The following is a 19,414-nucleotide window of genomic DNA, read 5'->3' as shown; positions in this document are numbered from 1 at the left end:
CGCAGTGGACTAATTCTATAGCTAGAGAACAGAAGATTATAGGGTTGAATCTCACTGATGCTGTGTCACAATAAATAAATAAAATGTTTTTGCATGATTAATACCTAAGGAAATGTATTTCTATGTGTCTATTTCTATGTGTTCTATCTGTGCTTAGTTTAAAAAGTTAACCCAAAATAAGGTAGCAGTATTATTAAAAGTAAGAGCGTTAATTAAACCTCCCATGAAAACTTTAAAGGAACCAGAGTAAAACATTCTCTGAACCTTGGGCCAATGTAGAGCAGCCGAATCCCACAAGGTGGCCTACACATGACAAAAAAATTGACTTTCGGCCAAGAAAGGACTTCTTTGCAACTGTGGTACAAACCTTTTGATGCAAGACCCTCACTGGCAGCAAATTACAACTAATGGAGTCTGCAGCAGTGCACAAACAGATCTGAGTTAGCGATGTAATGTCGTTTCTTTGTTCCTTTGCATTCATCCACAACTAATATAGCACATCTGCTGTAGGCTGGGTGCCTCTGGGGATCATTGGGGATCAAGCCAGGTAAAAGGCTCTCCGAAGCTTCAAGAGCCAGGGTTTATTTCCTGTAGAATTTTCTAATTTCCAATAGATCAAGGTCTTGCAATCACATCCTTTGATAAGCAATCTTAAGTGTAGAGAGCAGTCCAATTCTTAAACTGAAGTCTAATTTCTGCATTCTTCCCTCAGGCAGTAGGGGAAATTGGGCTATGTTTGCCTTGGCCACAAGCAAGAGCAGCCTGGTCTTATATTATTCTGTATGTAAATCCGAGACACCCATTTAGTATGATACTGTATGTTACATTTCCTATGGTATCTAGTAATTTGTGGATGTCCATCATCCATTTAGTATGATATGTTACGAATTACAATTCATACATGTAACGAATTTGCAAAAAGTACAATATGTTATGAATTTACAAAACGTTAAATAATGTTACGAATTTGCAAAATGTATGATATGTTACGAATTCTACTTTGGTTTGCTAACGTTAGCTAGCTGTCTAACATTAGCTAGGCTAGGGATTAGGGTTAATGTTAGGAGCTAGGGGAAGGGTTAGCTAAAAGGGTTAAGGTTAGGGTTAGCTAACATGCTTAGTAGTTGCAAAGTAGCTAAAAAGTAGTAAGTAGTTGAAAAGTTACTAATTGGCTAAAATGCTAAAGTTGTCTGTGATGAGATTTGAACATGCAAACTTTGGGTTGCTAGACCCATGGTTGCTAGACCCACCCAACCAACCACCCTCATTTTTGCCTTAAGCAACCTTCTGCCTTATGTACTGTAACCAGACCAAACGTAACATATCATACTCATTTCAGTCCCGGATTTACATTTACTATGTACACCTAGTCTATGAGACCAGGCTGTCAAGAGGGGGTTAGCATGCCTACTGTTCTTACAAATCCTAATGATTTTTGGTCTGTCCTCACCCTCCACACACACACACACACACACACACACACACACACACACACACACACACACACACACACACACACACACACACACACACACACACACACACACACACACACACACACACACACACACACACACACACACACACACACACACACACACACCTCACTTTCCTTCAGCTGGTTTAATACTTAAGGCTTCTCAGAGGTACAGAGGGAATGTGGATCTCCTGACATTCTGTCAGCCAGGCTAAATAAACCACACTCACGCTGAAGGATTTCAGTTGATTCAAGGTCTAGAAAGACAATAACAAAGCAAGAAATTTTCACAATTTGTCTCAATGTATTTCTATTTGAACTATATTCTTTGAAACACTCTTTGAACTACAACTCGTTGAAATTATGCTAATTTAACTATGCTAATTACGTTAATACTACAGTTTGTAAATGAACTAGCTCCAGTACTCTATTTTGCTTGTTTAAATTTTTATTTCCATGCACCTCTTGCTGGATGCATAGCTATAGGATTTCTAGTCTGGGGGATTATCTATACACAGGTGACTTGTCTACTGTATACAGTATTAGGTATTCATATACACACATAATCCAAAGTGTTCTCTTCTATAATCCCATAGTGAAAAGGCCATTGGTAGTGAGAGACACCTACCTTCTGTGCCCAGCTCCCGTATTGGAAGAAGAAGGGACGTAAGTGACTCTTTAACTCTCACATCCCCACTGCTTTAATTGAGGCACGTCAAACCCAACTCATGAAATGCAACCCATCTCTCTTGCTCTCAAGTCAATACAGTATTTTCTCAGAAAAGCAGCTATCCTTGGTCTCTGGAATGAAAAGAGGGATGTGTTGATTAGAGGAAAACAAATAAACAGTGTAGGTAATTATACCCTCCCTCACCTCTCACTTCCTCTCACCTCCTCCATCCCCTCTCACCTCCCCATCCCCTCTCTCCCTCCTTCTCATCTCCCTATCCCCTCTCTCTCACCTATCCCTCTCTCTCTCACCTCTCCCCCCCCCCCTCCCTCCCTCCCCATACCCTCTCTCACCTCTCCCCCTCCCTCCCTCCCCATACCCTCTCTCACCTCTCCCTCCTCATCTCCCCATCCCCTCCATCTCCCTCCCTCCCTCTCACCTCCCCATCCCCTCTCTCTCACCTCTCCCCTCACTCTCACCTCCCCATCCTCTCTTTCACCTCTCCCTCCCTCCCTCCCGCTCACCTCCCCTATCCCCTCTCCCCTCCCTCCCTCCCTCCCCCCCTCCTTCCTCCTCCTCTCCATACCCTCTCTCACCTCCCCATCCCCTCTCATCTCCCCCATCCCTTCTCTCTCACCTCCCCATCCTCTCTTTCACCTCTCCCTGCTTCCCGCTCACCTCCCCTATCCCCTCTCACCTCTCCCCTCCCCTCTCACCTCCCTCAGGGAAGCTACCCTCCACGTCAGTATGAACAATGGCCTGAGTTTCATATCTAGCTCCGTCACCATCACCACAGTCAGCTGTGTAAGTACCAACCCTTCTCCAACTCTCTACACAGGAAAATCTCTCAACCATGGCTACATGTAGTATTGTGCTTCTAATAGAATGGTTTATTTGAGTACTTTACTCTTCTGTATCTATTCCTAGGAGGTGACAGAGCTTGTGTTCAAGCAGAGTAAGTACACCCGGTTCTAACCTTATTTCCTCTCTCTGCCTCCCCTAGTCTGATGGGACGTTCTTGGCCATAGCTCTGCTCATCCTGCTGCTCCTGCTGACGCTGGCTCTGCTCTGGTGGTTCTGGCCTCTCTGCTGCACAGTGGTAACATCTCTCTCATTATCAACCTCTCACATTCAAAACCATTTCCTGTACCCAAGCAGAGACTCTGCCATGTATGCATGTGTCAATAGGATAATCATTAACTCCTGTGGAACAGAATATTAGGATTCCGTGTCTTTTCCATCTTTGCAGATCATCCATGAGCCTCCACCTCCAGTAATGGAGGACAGCTCAGTGAGTAAAGCTTTTTTTTCTTATTTACTCTATCTAGGCCCGTGCCTCCTGTAGAGTTGAAACTAGAGGGCGACCGATTAATCGGAATGGCCGATTTAATTAGGGCCAATTTCAAGTTTTCATAACAATCGGAAATCAGTAATTTTGGATGCCGATTTTGCCGAATATTATTATATATTTCTTTTACACCTTTATTTAACTAGGCAAGTCAGTTAAGAACACATTCTTATTTTCAATGACGGCCTAGGAACGGTGGGTTAACTGCCTTGTTCAGAGGCAGAACGACAGATTTTTACCTTGTCAGCTCAGGGATTCAATCTTGCAACCTTACGGTTAACTAGTCCAACGCTCTAACCACCTGCCTCACGAGGAGCCCGCCCGAATGCAGTAAGAAGCCAAGGTAAGTTGCTAGCTAGCATTAAACCGATCTTATAAAAAACAATCAATCAATCAATCATAATCACTAGTTATAACTACACATGGTTGATGATATTATTAGTTTATCTAGCGTGTCCTGCGTTGCATATAATCGATGCAGTGCGCATTCGCGAAAAAGGACTGTCGTTGCTCCAACGTGTACCTAACCATAAACATCAATGCCTTTCTTAAAATCAATACACAGAAGTATATATTTTTAAACCTGCATATTTAGCTAAAAGAAATCCAGGTTAGCAGGCAATATTAACCAGGTGAAATTGTGTCACTTCTCTTGCGTTCATTGCACGCAGAGTCAGGGTAAATGCAACAGTTTGGGCCGCCTGGCTCATTGCGAACTAATTTGCCAGAATTTTACGTAATTATGACATGACATTGAAGGTTGTGCAATGTAACAGGAATATTTAGACTGATGGATGCCACCAGTTAGATAAAATACGGAACGGTTCTGTATTTCACTGAAAGAAAAAAAAAAATGTTTTCGAGATGATAGTTTCCGGATTCGACCATATTAATGACCTAAGGCTCATATTTCTGTGTGTTATTATGTTATAATTAAGTCTATGATTTGATAGAGCAGTCTGACTGAGCGATGGTGGGCACCAGCAGGCTCGTAAGCATTCATTCAAACAGCACTTTCGTGCGTTTTGCCAGCAGCTCTGCTGTTTATGAATTCAAGCCTATCAACTCCCGAGATTAGGCTGGTGTAACCGATGTGAAATGGCTAGCTAGTTAGCGGGGTGCGCGCTAATAGCGTTTCAAACGTCACTCGCTCTGAGACTTGGAGTAGTTGTTCCCCTTGCTCTGCATGGGTAACGCTGCTTCGAGGGTGGCTGTTTTCGATGTGTTCCTGGTTCGAGCCCAGGTAGCGGCGAGGAGAGGGATGGAAGCTACACTGTTACACTGGCAATACTAAAGTGCCTATAAGAACATCCAATAGTCAAAGGTATATGAAATACAAATCGTATAGAGAGAAATAGTCCTATAATTCCTATAATAACTACAACCTAAAACTTCTTACCTGGGAATATTGAAGACTCATGTTAAAAGGAACCACCAGCTTTCATATGATCTCATGTTCTGAGCAAGGAACTTAAACGTTAGCTTTCTTACATGGCACATATTGCACTTTTACTTTCTTCTCCAACACTTTGTTTTTGCATTATTTAAACCAAATTGAACATGTTTCATTATTTATTTGAGGCTAAATTGATTTTATTGATGTATTATATTAAGTTAAAATAAGTGTTCATTCAGTATTGTTGTAATTTTCATTATTACAAATCCTTTTTTTCCTTCTTTTTTTTAATAAATCGGCCGATTAATCGGTATCGGCGTTGAAAAATCATAATCGGTATCGGCGTTGAAAAATCATAATCGGTCGACCTCTAGTTGAAACACCACTATCGTACCATAAAATCAGACTCTCTGTGTCTCTCTCTGTCTCCTGTTATCTGATCTGAAAACAGCCGGCAGCCTCTGCCTCAAAGAGCTCTGAGAACCTGTAGAAGCATAATAGGGATTAGACTGAGTTATTGACTCACAGCTGAAATTTTCCATTTTGACCCGACACAAGTTCCACTCAATGGTGCTGGATGCAGCCAGGACCAGACTGGGCAAATTGTCTGATCTTGTGTTTTTTAATGTTTTTTTCTGTCCGGTAAACTGGATAGCAGCCCAGCTCTTTAGGTAGAGAGGAGTTTAGTTATGCTACAAGTTGAGTTACAACTATTGTCAGGCTCTCAGACGTGGTTGGAGCTTCTAACAGGGTGACTCCCTGGCCACACCACACAGGGATGCCATGCTACCTATTTCTTTGTGAGACTTGGTTGAACTTGATCAGGACATCAAGTTTAGCATGATGCCTGCCTTACTTGTTTGGAACAATACCACTGGTATTGTTGACTTGAACTGGCTGAAGGGAGTGGTAGGCATCTGATATTATGAACATTTTAGGGCAAAGCTACCATCTGAGGGATCTATTTTCCCCCTTGTTAGGATGAGGATGAGGACGGGTGTCCCAAGAAGAGGTGGCCCACTGTGGATGCCTCATACTACGGTGGCCGAGGTGTGGGTGGCATCAAGAGAATGGAGGTGAGAAAGACATTCACTGACTGTTGTACTCGGCCTGGTGTGCCCTTTATCCAACTACGGCTCAGACCTGGTCATTATATTACCCTTCCCCTGACACTGACTGTCTGCTGTTGCTTGTCCTTGCTCAGGTCCGCTGGGGTGACAAGGGCTCCACTGAGGAGGGGGCCAAACTGGAGAAAGCCAAGAATGCCCGTGTCAGGATGCCAGAGCAGGAGTTTGACATGCCACCAACACACACTTTCAACAATGGCATTCACAAACCTATCAGTCCCCAGAAATGGTACTCTCCTATAAAGGTATTGTATCCAGCTAGGATATTTGGTTCCTTGGAAGTTGTGTGAAGCTATGTTAATTATATGTTATTTGAAGGTAATAAAAGAATGTTCTGAGAACATGTTTCAATAAGACTTCTAATAACACTGCTAGCTTAGGTTAACTGTTTTGAACTCCAAGCACAGATCGGACACATGGACATGTATTTGCTTAGGCATTAATTATGCAAACACAACCCTTTTTTTAAATTGTGGCACGGCCTCAGTGAGATTCAAACCCATGATCTTCTGTTCTCTATCCATGAAATTAGTCCACTGCACCACCGGGATGGAGCTAACATCTCATGTTTTTTTACACATACAAAGCTTTTCATTTTAGTCTATTCAAACAGACCCCATTTCAAAGGAAACAACTCATTAAGATCTGGTGTGGCCAATTAGTGGGTGCGGCCAACACACCTGAACACGCTTAACAAAAGAAATAGGTTAGTGAGAGTTTTGTTGACGCTGAGGACGGAATGTATATGTTTTAAAATAACATTCTTAGAATGTTCTTTGAATGTTGTTTCTTAATGTTCTTGAAACAATTTGAGAACATTACTTTAAATAGAACCATGAGGAAACCTGTAGGAAATTCCCACCTAAGAAACGTATAGTTCTCAGAACATTATGCATCAGCTGGGTATCCTGCACAATTCCCAGAACTTTGTGGGAAGGTTGCATGCGAAATAATCATAGGACAACCACACTCTCACCAAGCTTGAAGAAACATATAGTTCTTAGAATGTTGTGTGCTAGCTGGGTAGTCCTGTACTTAGGTGTTCAACATTTCCTTGGTACACCATAAAAGGTACACTTTATAGTTGAGTACGGGAATAACAACAAAGTTGCAGTATCTTTCAATTGAAATAAAAGTCAATCATATGCACTTCATCTTTTCTTGCAACTATAGGGGGTGCTGTTCCGCATTAGCATTTTTTGGTCTCCAAATTAAACTGCCTCGTGCTCAATTCTTGATCGTACAATATGCATATTATTGTTATTATTGGATAGAAAACACTTTCTAGTTTCTATAGCCGTTGGAATTTTGTCTCTGAGTGGTACAGAACTACTTCTACAGCACTTTTCCTGACAGGGAGTCAGATTTCAGAAATTTTGACCCCTGATCTGGGGTCGGTTTTAAGGTGCCTGTAAATGCTATGGAGAAACCGACACTGCCTACGTCTTCCTCTGGGTGTCAGTACGTCATGACGTTTTGAATGGAGTCGATTGCGCAATCAGAGCCACTATAAAACAACAAAACGTGGAAGTACCGTTCTTTTCCTTCGCGCGTCTTACGCAAGATGGACATCGGACTTGCCTCCTTCCAAATGGTTGTTTAGCCAGTAATATTTCTCCGGTCATGTTTTTACTCGTTATAGTTGTTAAAAACATCATAATGTAGTTCATTTGAACCGTTTTATAGCAATTTATATCCGTTTAGTGCGATTTTGAGGAATTTCTTTGTCGTGCACTTTGAAGCTTTGGGCACGTTTCGGGGTCTCGGTCGATGTTAGTGGACATTTCGAAGGACAGAGGACATCTATCGACCAAAAGAAGATTAGACCCAAGAAAGGATACATTGCCCAAGAATCTGATGGAAAATCACCTCATAGTAAGAAATATTTAATATGATAAATCGTTGTTCTGTCGAAATATTTTAAACGCATAATCCGCCATTTTGTTTGTTATCGCTTCACTTGGCGAACCCTGTATTGCACAGTAAGGATAATTTTAGAAATGTAAATCAGCGGTTGCATTAAGAACTAATTTGTCTTTCGATTCCTGTCAACCCTGTATTTTTTAGTCAAGTATATGATTAGCTTTCGATTAAACTAGATCACTCTGAAAGATGACGTCCGACATTTTGAGGCTTGATTTGCTACTATTTTCATTGTATAACCACGGTTTTGTATGGCTAAATATGCACATTTTCGAACAAACTCTATATGTATGTTGTAAAATGATGTTACAGGAGTGTCATCGGAAGAATTCTGAGAAGGTTAGTGAAAAAATTAATATATTTTGGCGATGATTACGTTATAGCTCTCTTTGGCTTGAATCGATGCTCTGGTAACGTTTGCACATGTGGTATGCTAACTTATCGATTTATTGTGTTTTCGCTGTAAAACGCTTAGAAAATCTGAAATATTGTCTGAAATCACAAGATCTGGGTCTTTCCATTGCTATGCTTTGTCTATTTTTATGAAATGTTTTATGATGAGTAAATTGGTCATACACGTTGCTCTCTGTAGTAATTCTAGTCGAGTTGTGATGGTCGGTGCAATTGTAAACTGTGATTTCTACCTGAAATATGCACTTTTTTCTAACAAAACCTATCCTATACCATAAATATGTTATCAGACTGTCATCTGATGAGGTTTTTTCTTGGTTAGTGGCTATTTATATCTTTATTTGGCCGAATTTGTGATAGCTACTGATGGAGTAAAAAACTGGTGGAGTAAAAAAAAGTGGTGTCTTTTGCTAACGTGGTTAGCTAATAGATTTACATATTGTGTCTTCCCTGTAAAACATTTTAAAAAACAGAAATGATGGGTTTATTCACAAGATCTGTATCTTTCATCTGGTGTCTTGGACTTGTGATTTAATGATATTTAGATGCTACTATCTACTTGTGAAGCTATGCTAGCTATGCTAATCAGTGTGTGGGGGGGTGGGGGGTGATCCCGGACCCGGGGTAGAGGCTCGTGAAAGGTTAAACATTACATGGTTTACCATACAAGGTAGAGTTTTGGGGAATTGAGTGAGACAAAAGCAAGAACACAATTGCTGTACCTTCCACTCACATACAATCATATGCACTCTAAATTGAATGGAAAACATTGTTAGTAAACTTCTACCATTGTGGTCCTCTGTAGCTCAGTTGGTAGAGCATGGCATTTGCAGCACCAGGATTGTGGGTTGGATTTCCCACTCCCAAATAAATGTATGCACGCATGACTAAGTCTCTTTGGATAAAAGCATCTGCTAAATGGCATTTATTCTTATTATACAGTGCCTTCGGTAAGCATTCAGACCTCTTCCCTTTTTCCATATTTTGTTACGTTACAGCCTTATTCTAAAATGGATTAAACTTTTTTTGTTGTTGCAATCTACACACAATACCCCATAATGACAAAGCGAAACAGGCTTTTAGACATTTTTACACAGGTGGACCCAATCAAGTTTCTACAACTTGATTGGAGTCCACCTGTGGTAAATTCAATTGATTGGGCATGATTTGGAAAGGCACACACCTGCCTATATAAGGTCCCACAGTTGACAGTGCATGTCAGAGCAAAAACCAAGCCATGAGATCGAAGGAATTGTCCATAGAGCTTCGAGACAGTGTCCAGGCACAGATATGGGGAAGGGTACCAAAACATTTCTGCAGCATTGAAGGTCCCCAAGAACACAGTGGCCTCCATCATTCTTAAATGGAAGAAGTTTGGAACCACCAAGACTCTTTCTAGAGCTAGCCGCCTGGCCAAACTGAGCAATCGGGGGAGAAGGGCCTTGGTCAGGGAGGTGACCAAGAACCCGATGGTCACTCTGACAGAGCTCTAGAGTTCATCTGTGGAGATGGGAGAACTTTCGAGAAGGATAACCATCTCTGCAGCACTCCACCAATCAGGCCTTTATGGTAGAGTGGCCAGACGGAAGCCACTCCTCAGTAAAAGCACATGACAGCCCTCTTGGAGTTTGCCAAAAGGCACCTAAAGACTCTCAGACCATGAGAAACAAGATTCTCTAGTCTGATGAAACCAAAATTGAACTCTTTGGCCTGAATGCCAAGCATCACGTCTGGAGGAAACCTGACACCATCCCTACGGTGAAGCATGGTGCTGGCAGCATCATGCTGTAGGGATGTTTTTCAGCAGCATGGACTAGTATACTAGTCAGGATCGAGGCCACACCCCACAGGAAGCAGAATTTGAAATTAAATGAAATACAATTGAATTCAAAGCAATTCAACTGAGACGTGATTCCTTTGACAAATCTTTTATCAAAAGGATATGCCACCTACAGTATTAATTCAAAGAATACACATACCATTTCAAATATTGGTTTGATTATAACTCAAAGACATCAAACAGTATTTTTCTTTGTCATGAGATGTTGGGGCTCCCAAGTGGCGCAGCGGTGTAAGGCACTGCATCTGAGTGCTTGAGGCAACACTACAGACACCCTGGTTCGATTCCAGGCTGGATCACAATCGGCCGCCATAGGGCGGCGCACAACTGGCCCAGCGTCATCCGGTGTAGGCCAACATTGTAAATATTATAGACAATTCACAACAGAATCTTATAATATTTCCAGACGTCTGTAATTGTTTCTAATTGTTTTAGGAGAATTAGAATGTTTCAACCTTATGCTACCTGGTATAAATATTTTCATGGTGATGTGTAGTATAAATAAGCCATTTAAATGTAATTTAAGTACTTTCTACTTCCTCTAATTCAAATTATGCTTCCTGTGGGGTGTGGCCAATTCAAATTCAATTAAGATTTAAGAATTTAAATTAAAGAGAAATTCACAAACTCAATTCAGAATTGACTCCAACCCCCACCAAAGCCCAATCTATGATCAAAACACTTCTTAATTAGTTGCAGCCTTCCTGTAGTGTCATTGTTTCCAGGAAGTTTGCTTCAAAACATCTCAGTCAGCTGGATGAGTGGTTATATGAACCAGACATGAACTGAGCTGACCTCAGGAAGATGAGATCTGCAGAGCAGAGGGAAGCTGGTGCTAGTCCCAACACAATACATTCCTTGCCCTTTATCGCTACTTACTCTCCTCACTGACTATTATGTCATGGAGCATAGCTTTCGATAGTCAAACAGCACCAGACAGTCAGCCAGCCAGACACACACAGATAGTTGTTAGACTGACCTGTATACTGGCATATACAGAATAGAAACAAACCAGAGCGGAGTAAAGCATCTGACAGGCATACAGGCAGGCAATATTGTTATTACCATATTGTCATCTACTATGTAACATTCTTCTCTTTCATTTATTGTGCCCATCTCTGTTCAGGGCAAGCTGGATGCTCTGTGGGTGTTTCTGAGGAAAGGCTATGATAGGGTGTCTCTGATGAGACCCTATCCTGGAGACAAGGTAAGACACAAAAAACAAACGGCATAGAGAAAGACACGTCCCACACTTGCTACCAGCTGTCACTGCACTGTACGGGATGATACGAGGATATGCAGAGTCATGGAAGCCACTTTTAGCAACTCAATAAGAAAGCCAGTGTGTGACTGAGGCTTACATGTAGGTCAGAGAAGGATAGCTTCCAGGGGCTTTTCCTTCAGAGCTCTTCTAAGGGATGGCAAGGCCCACTGGCCCAGCACTTCATTATTCTGTTATGTAAGAAAAGTATAAAAAAATGCAATCAGATGAAACAGTTTAGGAGGCAGAGACCACACCATGTAATGCCTAGGCCCCCTCCATTGCAAATCCTCAACAGAAAGAACTCAAACCCCTGGAAAATTGTGGGAAAGAAGGAGGTCTGGAGCCAAGACCACAGTCAGAGGAGCAAAGCAGACAGAATGGAAAATAGAGAGGGGGAGGCTTTAGTACCATCTTTATTTTTTATTCTCTTTTTGCACTTTACATTTTTTTTTGCAATGGTTCTTCCAGCAGTTTCTTCGAACTTTTTTTCTCCATCAAAACTATTCCACCAGGCAGCTGAGGAGAGTGGGAATTTTGATGAACTCCTTACAAACTCATCACGTTGGCAGTTTTGGAAGCCAATTAAAGATTTTAAATGCCTTCAATGCCCATTTCTTCATTAAATCATCTGCCCTGGACAAATGCTTTTAAAACACTTCCAGCCAGGCAGTAAATAACCCACTAGAAAGGTTGCAGCTGATTGTAATAATAACGGTGTACAGACAGAGCGGCTGTGAGGAAGGCATAACGTATCCTGGCATATACAGGCTGAAGAAGCTGAGGTGCTAATATTGCGCCAACCTGAAGGAATGTGTTTAAATCTGCTGAAGCCATTAAGAACAGATGACTATTCACTACCCACATCCCCACCTTCCCGTAACTCAAGCCTAGCTGGGAGTTTTGTTTTTATATGGCCTCAATGACAGCTGTGGATAGGAGGATAGGGCGAACCATCCACACAATTCCCTCTCTTCCCATCTTTCATAAGCTGTTGCTACCTCAGTAAATCTCCTTGTTTTTTTTGACTGAACTGGACATTTACAGCCAAACAAAAGACAAGATGGAGTCAGCATAATATTCAGAAAGGAAAACAATGAAGAAGATAATGAGAGATTGGTCATACTAATTAGAATATGTTCAAAGATTCATCCACCCAGGACACATACATTAACATTGAGGAATATACATTGTCAGTAACAGGCCTCATTAGGATATGTGTTGATGATAATGTATCCACGATAACAATCCGGACATACCCCAACCAAATGGAGATATCCGTACCAGGCTAGAGCCCGTACTGCAGCATTCAATGTCAGCAGAATGAACCCCGATGACTCCATGGTGCGTGACATGTACAAGGCAAGCATGTACGAGCTCCGCAAATCCATTAGGGACGCAAAAAGTTAATACAGACTCAAACTTCAATTGATGTTTGGACAACTCAGACTCTCAACGCATCTGGCAAGGACTACAGACCATCGCGGACTACAAAGGCAAATCCAGCTGTGTGGTATCCACCGAAGCCTCCCTCCCAGACGAGCTCAACACATTCTATGCTCGCTTCGAGGCAGACAATACCGAGCCATCCAGGAGGACTCTCGCTGCTCCGGACGACCAGGTGCTTTCGCTCTCCGAGGCTGATGTGAGGGAAAACTCTCAAAAGAGTGAACACCTAGATGGCATCCCTGGCTGCTTCTTCAGAGTGTGTGCTGACCAGCTGGCGTACGTCTTCTCTGACATCTTCAACCTGTCCCTCTTCCAGGCTGTAGTCTCCACCTGCTTCAAGGAGACCATCATCATCCCAGTGCCCAAGAAAAACGAAGTGACATGCCCAAATGACTATCGCCCCCATCGCACTCACTCCATCATGAAGTGCTTCGAGAGGCTGGTCGTGGCCCACATCAATGCCAGCATGCCAGGCACACTGGACCCACTCCAATTTGCCTACTGCTCCAACAGATCCCCGGAAGATGCCATTTCCATCTCTACTCACACGGATGTTACACATCTGGACAAGAGGAACCCTTATGTGAGAATGCTGTTCATTGACTACAATTCAGCATTCAACACTATTGTTCCCTCCAAGCTCAGAGCCCTGGGTCTTGACACCACCCTCTGCAACTGGATCCTGGACTTCCTGATAGGTAGACCAGACCACAGGTTGTGAGGATTGGCAACAACACCTTCTCCACACTGACTCTTAACACAGGGGCCCCCCAGTGGTGTGTCCTCAGCCCTCTACTGTACTCCCTGTTAGAGGTTTTCATTGATCCACCTGTACCCGAATACCCGAGACACGACCCGGGACCTGAGTGGGTTCGGATCCAGAATTCTAAATAATGTCACAGGTCTGGGTCGGATCTGATATGATTGTCACAGGTCTTGGGGTAGGTGTAATTTTAACTGACTTGTTCAAAAGTTTGGGGTCACTTAGAAATGTCCTTGTTTTTGAAGGAAAAGCAACATTTTTTGTCCATCAAAATAACATCAAATTGATCAGAAATACCGTGTAGACGTTGTTAATGTTGTAAATGACTATTGCAGCTGGAAACAGCATAATAAGACACGGCCCCATGTCACAAGGACCTGTACACAATTCCTGGAAGCTGAAAATGTCCCAGTTCTTCCATGGCCTGCATACTCACCAGACATGTCACCCATTGAGCATGTTTGGGATGCTCTGGATCGATGTGTACAATCAACAACCTGATCAACTCTATGCGAAGGAGATATGTCGCGCTGCATGAGGAAAATGGTGGTTACACCAGATACTGACTGGTTTTCTGATCCATGGCCCTACTTATTTTTTTTAAAGGTATCTGTGACTAACAGTTGCATATCTGTATTCCAAGCCATGTGAAATCCATAGATTAGTGCTTAATGAATTTATTTCAATTGACTAATTTCCTTATATGAACTGTAGCTCAGTAAAATTGTTGCATGTTGCATTTATATTTTTGTTCAGCTCATCTCCGTTCCACTATGACAGTGTAGAAGTAATACCATAACCTGTCCAATAGATGGCAAGGTGTAGGCCTGTTCAAAGCACAAACAAATCTGGATTATGTGATCTTAATATTGTGGTATCTGGATCAGAATGATCTTATCGGATCCTTTTCTGAAAAACTTGGTCAAAATCAATCAGATTGTATGGCAAAAAAAGGGGATTACAGAATCTAGGTCATTCTGATACAGATTAAATGTTTTTAAAAATTGGGCCCAAGTTGCACACGTTATGTTTCTGCATTTATTTGACACTACTCAATATAACAACTGACTGGATACATTTACCCTACATGACCAAAAGCATGTGGACTCCTGCTCGTCGAACATTTCATTCCAAAATTATGAGCATTAATATAAAGTTGGTCCCCCCATTGCTGCTATAACAGCCTCCACTCTTCTGTCAAGGCTTTCCACTAGATGTTGGAACATTGCTGCGGGGACTTGCTTCCATTCAGCCACGAGAGCATTAGTGAGTTCGGGCACTGATGTTGAGCAATAAGGCTTGGCTCTCAGACAGCGTTCCAATTCATCCCAAAGGTGTTCGATGGGGTTGAGGTCAGGGCTCTGTGCAGGCCAGTCAAGTTCTTCCACACCAATCTTGACAAACCATTTCTGTATGGATCTCGATTTGTGCACCATGAAAAAAAAGCCCCAGACCATTATTCCTCCTCCACCAAACTTTACAGTTGGCACTATGCATTGGGTCAGGTAGCTTCCTGGAATCTGCCAAACCTAGATTCGTCCATTGGACTGCCAGATGGTGACGTGTGATTCATCACTACACTGCTCTAGAGTCCAATGGCGACGAGCTTTACACCACTCCAGCCGATGCTTGGCATTGCGTATGGTGAGGTTAGGCTTGTGTGCGGCTGCTCGGCCATGGAAACCCATTTCATGAAGCTCCCGTTTAACAGTTCTTGTGCTGAAGTTGCTGCCAGAGGCAGTTTGGAATTCAGTAGTGAGTGTTGCAACCGAGGACAGACGGTTTTTATGTGCTAAGCGCTTTAGCACTCGGTGGTTTCGTTCTGTGAGCTTGTGTGGCCTACCACTTCCCGGCAGAGCCGTTGTTGCTCCTAGACGTTTCCACTTCACAATAACAGCACTCATAGTTGTCCGGGGCAGCTCTAGCAGGGCAGAAATTTGATGAACTGACTTGCTGGAAAGGTGGCATCCTATGACGGTGCCATGTTGAAAGTCACTGAGCTCTTCAGTAAGGCTATTGTACTGCCAATGTTTGTCTATTGAGATTGCATGGCTGTGTTCTCGATTTTATACACTTTTCAGCAACGGGTGTGGCTGAAATAGTCGAGTCCACTAAGGGGTAGACAGTATACTGCAGTAAATTTAACGTAATTTGCTGCTTTAATTATCAGAATAAAGAACGTTTTTTAAGCCTCCCCATTTTAGTTACATTTGAAATATCTCGGTTGTAGTGCCTTTCACCTTTCTAAATCCACCCTTTCTGTGGGTTCAATATTGTCCTGATTTTCTGCATCAAAGCTATATTAATCACTGCCTTTAGAATTTTGAAAAATGCAAAAACAACATTTAATCCTGATTCAAGGTCAGATAGGATTACTGAATCATTATATGGAAGTTCAGAATGTCATTTTTAGTTTTGAAAGACCACATTTTTCCCAAAATGTTAAAAAGTTATTTTTTAAAACTGGGCCCTGATGACTGCCTCTTATTGCTCTCTTCCCTGTTTTATTCCTCTCTCCTAATTTTACAGGGCAGGTGCATTAGCTTCACCCGGGTGAAATCCTACCCTGCACCTCGTTATCCAATCTACCACCAGCCCTCCACGCCAATCTACAGTCTGCCTCACACCTACAGTCACGCTTCCTCACATGACACCCTCTCCCACATGCCCCCCTCTCCCACCTCCACTCTTCCACCCCTGCCATCCACTCCCCCTCCGTCCTGCATCACCCCCCCTCCAAACCAAGCTCTGCCCCCAACTTCTGTAAGTCCTCCCCTACCTGTTGCTCCACCCAACCCTCCACCTGTTTTTTCTCCGACCCCTCAGGCCCCACCCTTATGCAGAGCCCCTCCCCCTTCCCGCCCTCCCCCACACCCATCTGACCAATTTCTCTGAGGAAAAAGGAAGGAAGGCCAATGCATCTGTTAAAGAACTGAGCAGCAAGGACCCTGAGGGCCCCTGAAAATGTCCCGAATACTGTGCCTTTCTCTTCTCCACCAATCCAAACCACTATCAACAGATTGACAGGCAGGACAGCAAGCCCAGCTCTACTTCACGCAACGGTTCAGAGAGAAGCTGAGCAATTGATCTGTAAAACAAAGTTCCATTAGATTTTCCATGTTCTCTATTCTAACTGATCAGGAAGTTGTATCATTTTTTTTACTGTAAGACTCACGAGACTACAGTGAAGTTAATGCCAACTCTTTACTGCTTTGCTTAAATCAATGGAAGCAGAATATTTACATCTTTAGCAGAAGGGATAAACAAAGTATTTCATAAGTTAAAAGATCAATGGCTCAGCTTTTAACTCTGTCTTTTATGTGTTATATAGGTACATCTTACATGCTGATTGATACAAACCTATGTGTATTATGGATGAATCACTGAATGAATGAATGCATTTTTTAAATAAATCAATCAATAAGTATATTGCAAGGAATGACAAACATGTCAGACACATTAGCAATGAGGAAAACCTCTGACTGGGGAAGAACGGATTACTTTGTTTGTTTGTTTACACAGAAATCATGTGACGAGTTTATAAAGCCAAAGGAATGAAAAGCATGTCCTGTGGACTGTTAAATGCACAATATGTGATTTCAACAGCTGGATCCTGCTACTTGAGCTGATGGATGGAGCTGATTGATATTTTGAACCTTTTACATTGTTACAAAAAACACTAACAACCTTAGATATTGGGTTATGGCAGTTGTACGGAGCTCATAAGGCACTATTGTAATATATGTCATTAATTCAAATTACCATTGTAAATCACCAAATCTGACAGATTATGCCTTTAAAATCAGCATGGCTGACCTACCATTGGCCAAATCAGGGACCAGCCAGAGCACACTCACCTTTTGACGTGACCTTTGGCTGTTGTTAAATGGGGAATTTTGTTGTGTAACCATTCCTACAGCAGTACTAGGAATGAGGATCTCTGTGAATCCACTAGGGTCTAATTCCATTTCCAATCCAGATAAGTGTGTATTGAATATGTGCTTACTGAGTACCTCCAATTAATGTATAGAATGTGCAGAATGTATCCAAAACCAGCCAGTCCTTTTTCAGAATGTAATAAAATATTGAATTTCAGAACAAAGATGGCCTGTTATGTCATTCATTATCACTTTTGCTGATAAGCTTCACCTATATTCTAGAACTAATCAAAATGACATACTGTATTAGAGCAGAGTAGACAGATAAAGTTCAGGAAAAGTAAGGACGCTGTAGGCTATTTCACGCGGAGTACTTAACGTCAAACAGAATGCGTCTCAGAGGAAATAGCTAGACATGAATAATGCATTGAGAAGTCCGTACTGGGTTTGAGGTGAGACTGATAAATCAGTAAATAGCCCCTGTACAATGAGCTTTGTGTGTTTGTAATATCATTTTAGATGAACTCTCATGTTATCTCCCACTGCTCTCCCAGTTCATCTTCCCTGGCCCAGATAGACACACATGAGGTGCGTTCAATACAACAAAACAGAAATGGTACTGTACTGAGCGACCAGTTGAAAAACTGTGTGATTGTGGTGGCTTAGAGGGATAATGTGTATGGTGTGTGCTGCACAAGTTTTGAAATTTCAAATGGTCACATCCATACTGATCAGGCCATACCCACCAAACAGAAGCAAGCATACTTTAAAAAGGCTGTTGAAGAATGGTGAGCACCGTTTGAAAGTGATTTTCCTTTAACTTTCTACCTGGGCTTTACCCCTTTCATATTTATTTTGATCCTGACAAACTCCCCAGTCCCTGCCGATGACAAGCATATCCATAACATGATGCTGCCACCATAATATTTTAAAATAGAGAGGGCTTCACTTTGTGTTTTGTTGCATTTGATTTGACCCAAACCTGTAGTGTTTAATTTAGAATGGATAACAGAATGGATCATTTGGAGTGGAATTTTTAACACAGGCTCCTTCTTTTCACTTTATCATACAGGTCAGTAATGTGGAGTGAATGCAATGTTTTTGATCCCTTTGTATTTATGTATTGTGGTGGCAGCATCATGTTATGGGTATGCTTGTCACTGGCAGAGGAAAGCCTTCCTCCTCTGAAAATCGAACCCTGGGATAGTTTTATTTTTGAGCGTGGCAATTACATAAATTTGAATGCCAAAGATACACTAGAATGGCTTTCCAAGGGGTGTTGAGTGTTCGTGAATGGTCCAGTCTCAGTCCTGACTTAAATCAGCTTAAAAATCAGAAACAAGGTTTGAATATTGTTGTCCATCAATGATTCCCATCCAAATTTACTGAGCTTCAGCAATTTTGACCCCAAAAAATGTATATACCGTATGTTGTACACGGTTGGTAGAATCTTATTCAAAATGATTCACTGCTGTAATGGCTTCCAAAGGTGCTTCCACCAAATTATTAACTACCGGGTGTGAAGACATATGCAATCGATACATCCTCATTTTGTATTATGTTAGTCTTTTTTTTATCTAGATTTTTTTTCATTCGTTTATGTTGATCGATAGGAATAAAAATGTAATATAATCCATTTTATGATCACATTTTGAGGCAGCAACATGTGAAGACTGTGCAAGGGGTGTGTAGACTTTCATTAGCGACTGTACTGTATATCTTTAATACCTCTGGATATATCCACCATCTGCCAAGACCCGGTGCAGTGTTCCTGCCAGCACAGAGACGATACACCTGCTCTATAAGATTCATGCCCCAAGCTACCTATGCTTAGAACACTTCCTGGATGCTGACCAAGTCATTTGCTTGAG

The 19,414-nt window shown here is 42.1% G+C and overlaps 1 protein-coding gene across 1 annotated transcript in view; it reads left to right on the top strand.

The window, feature by feature from the left end:
• The window catches only part of LOC139543874 (anthrax toxin receptor 1-like), a 31,903-nt gene extending 14,136 nt beyond the window's left edge, over positions 1-17,767 (top strand). The window contains exons 12-19 of the mRNA XM_071350377.1: positions 2,074-2,143; positions 2,873-2,951; positions 3,151-3,246; positions 3,397-3,438; positions 5,872-5,967; positions 6,096-6,263; positions 11,319-11,399; positions 16,195-17,767. Coding sequence (XP_071206478.1) covers positions 2,074-2,143; positions 2,873-2,951; positions 3,151-3,246; positions 3,397-3,438; positions 5,872-5,967; positions 6,096-6,263; positions 11,319-11,399; positions 16,195-16,560 — 998 coding nt within the window. The 3' untranslated portion in view covers positions 16,561-17,767. The remainder of the gene's footprint in view (positions 1-2,073; positions 2,144-2,872; positions 2,952-3,150; positions 3,247-3,396; positions 3,439-5,871; positions 5,968-6,095; positions 6,264-11,318; positions 11,400-16,194) is intronic.
• The last annotated feature ends 1,647 nt before the right edge of the window (positions 17,768-19,414 follow it).

This window comes from Salvelinus alpinus, chromosome 18 (assembly GCF_045679555.1).
Source record: "Salvelinus alpinus chromosome 18, SLU_Salpinus.1, whole genome shotgun sequence".
In the NCBI taxonomy this organism is placed as follows: Eukaryota; Metazoa; Chordata; class Actinopteri; order Salmoniformes; family Salmonidae; genus Salvelinus; species Salvelinus alpinus.
Note: the sequence above shows the minus strand (reverse complement) of the source record. Positions and strands in the feature narration are given on the sequence as shown.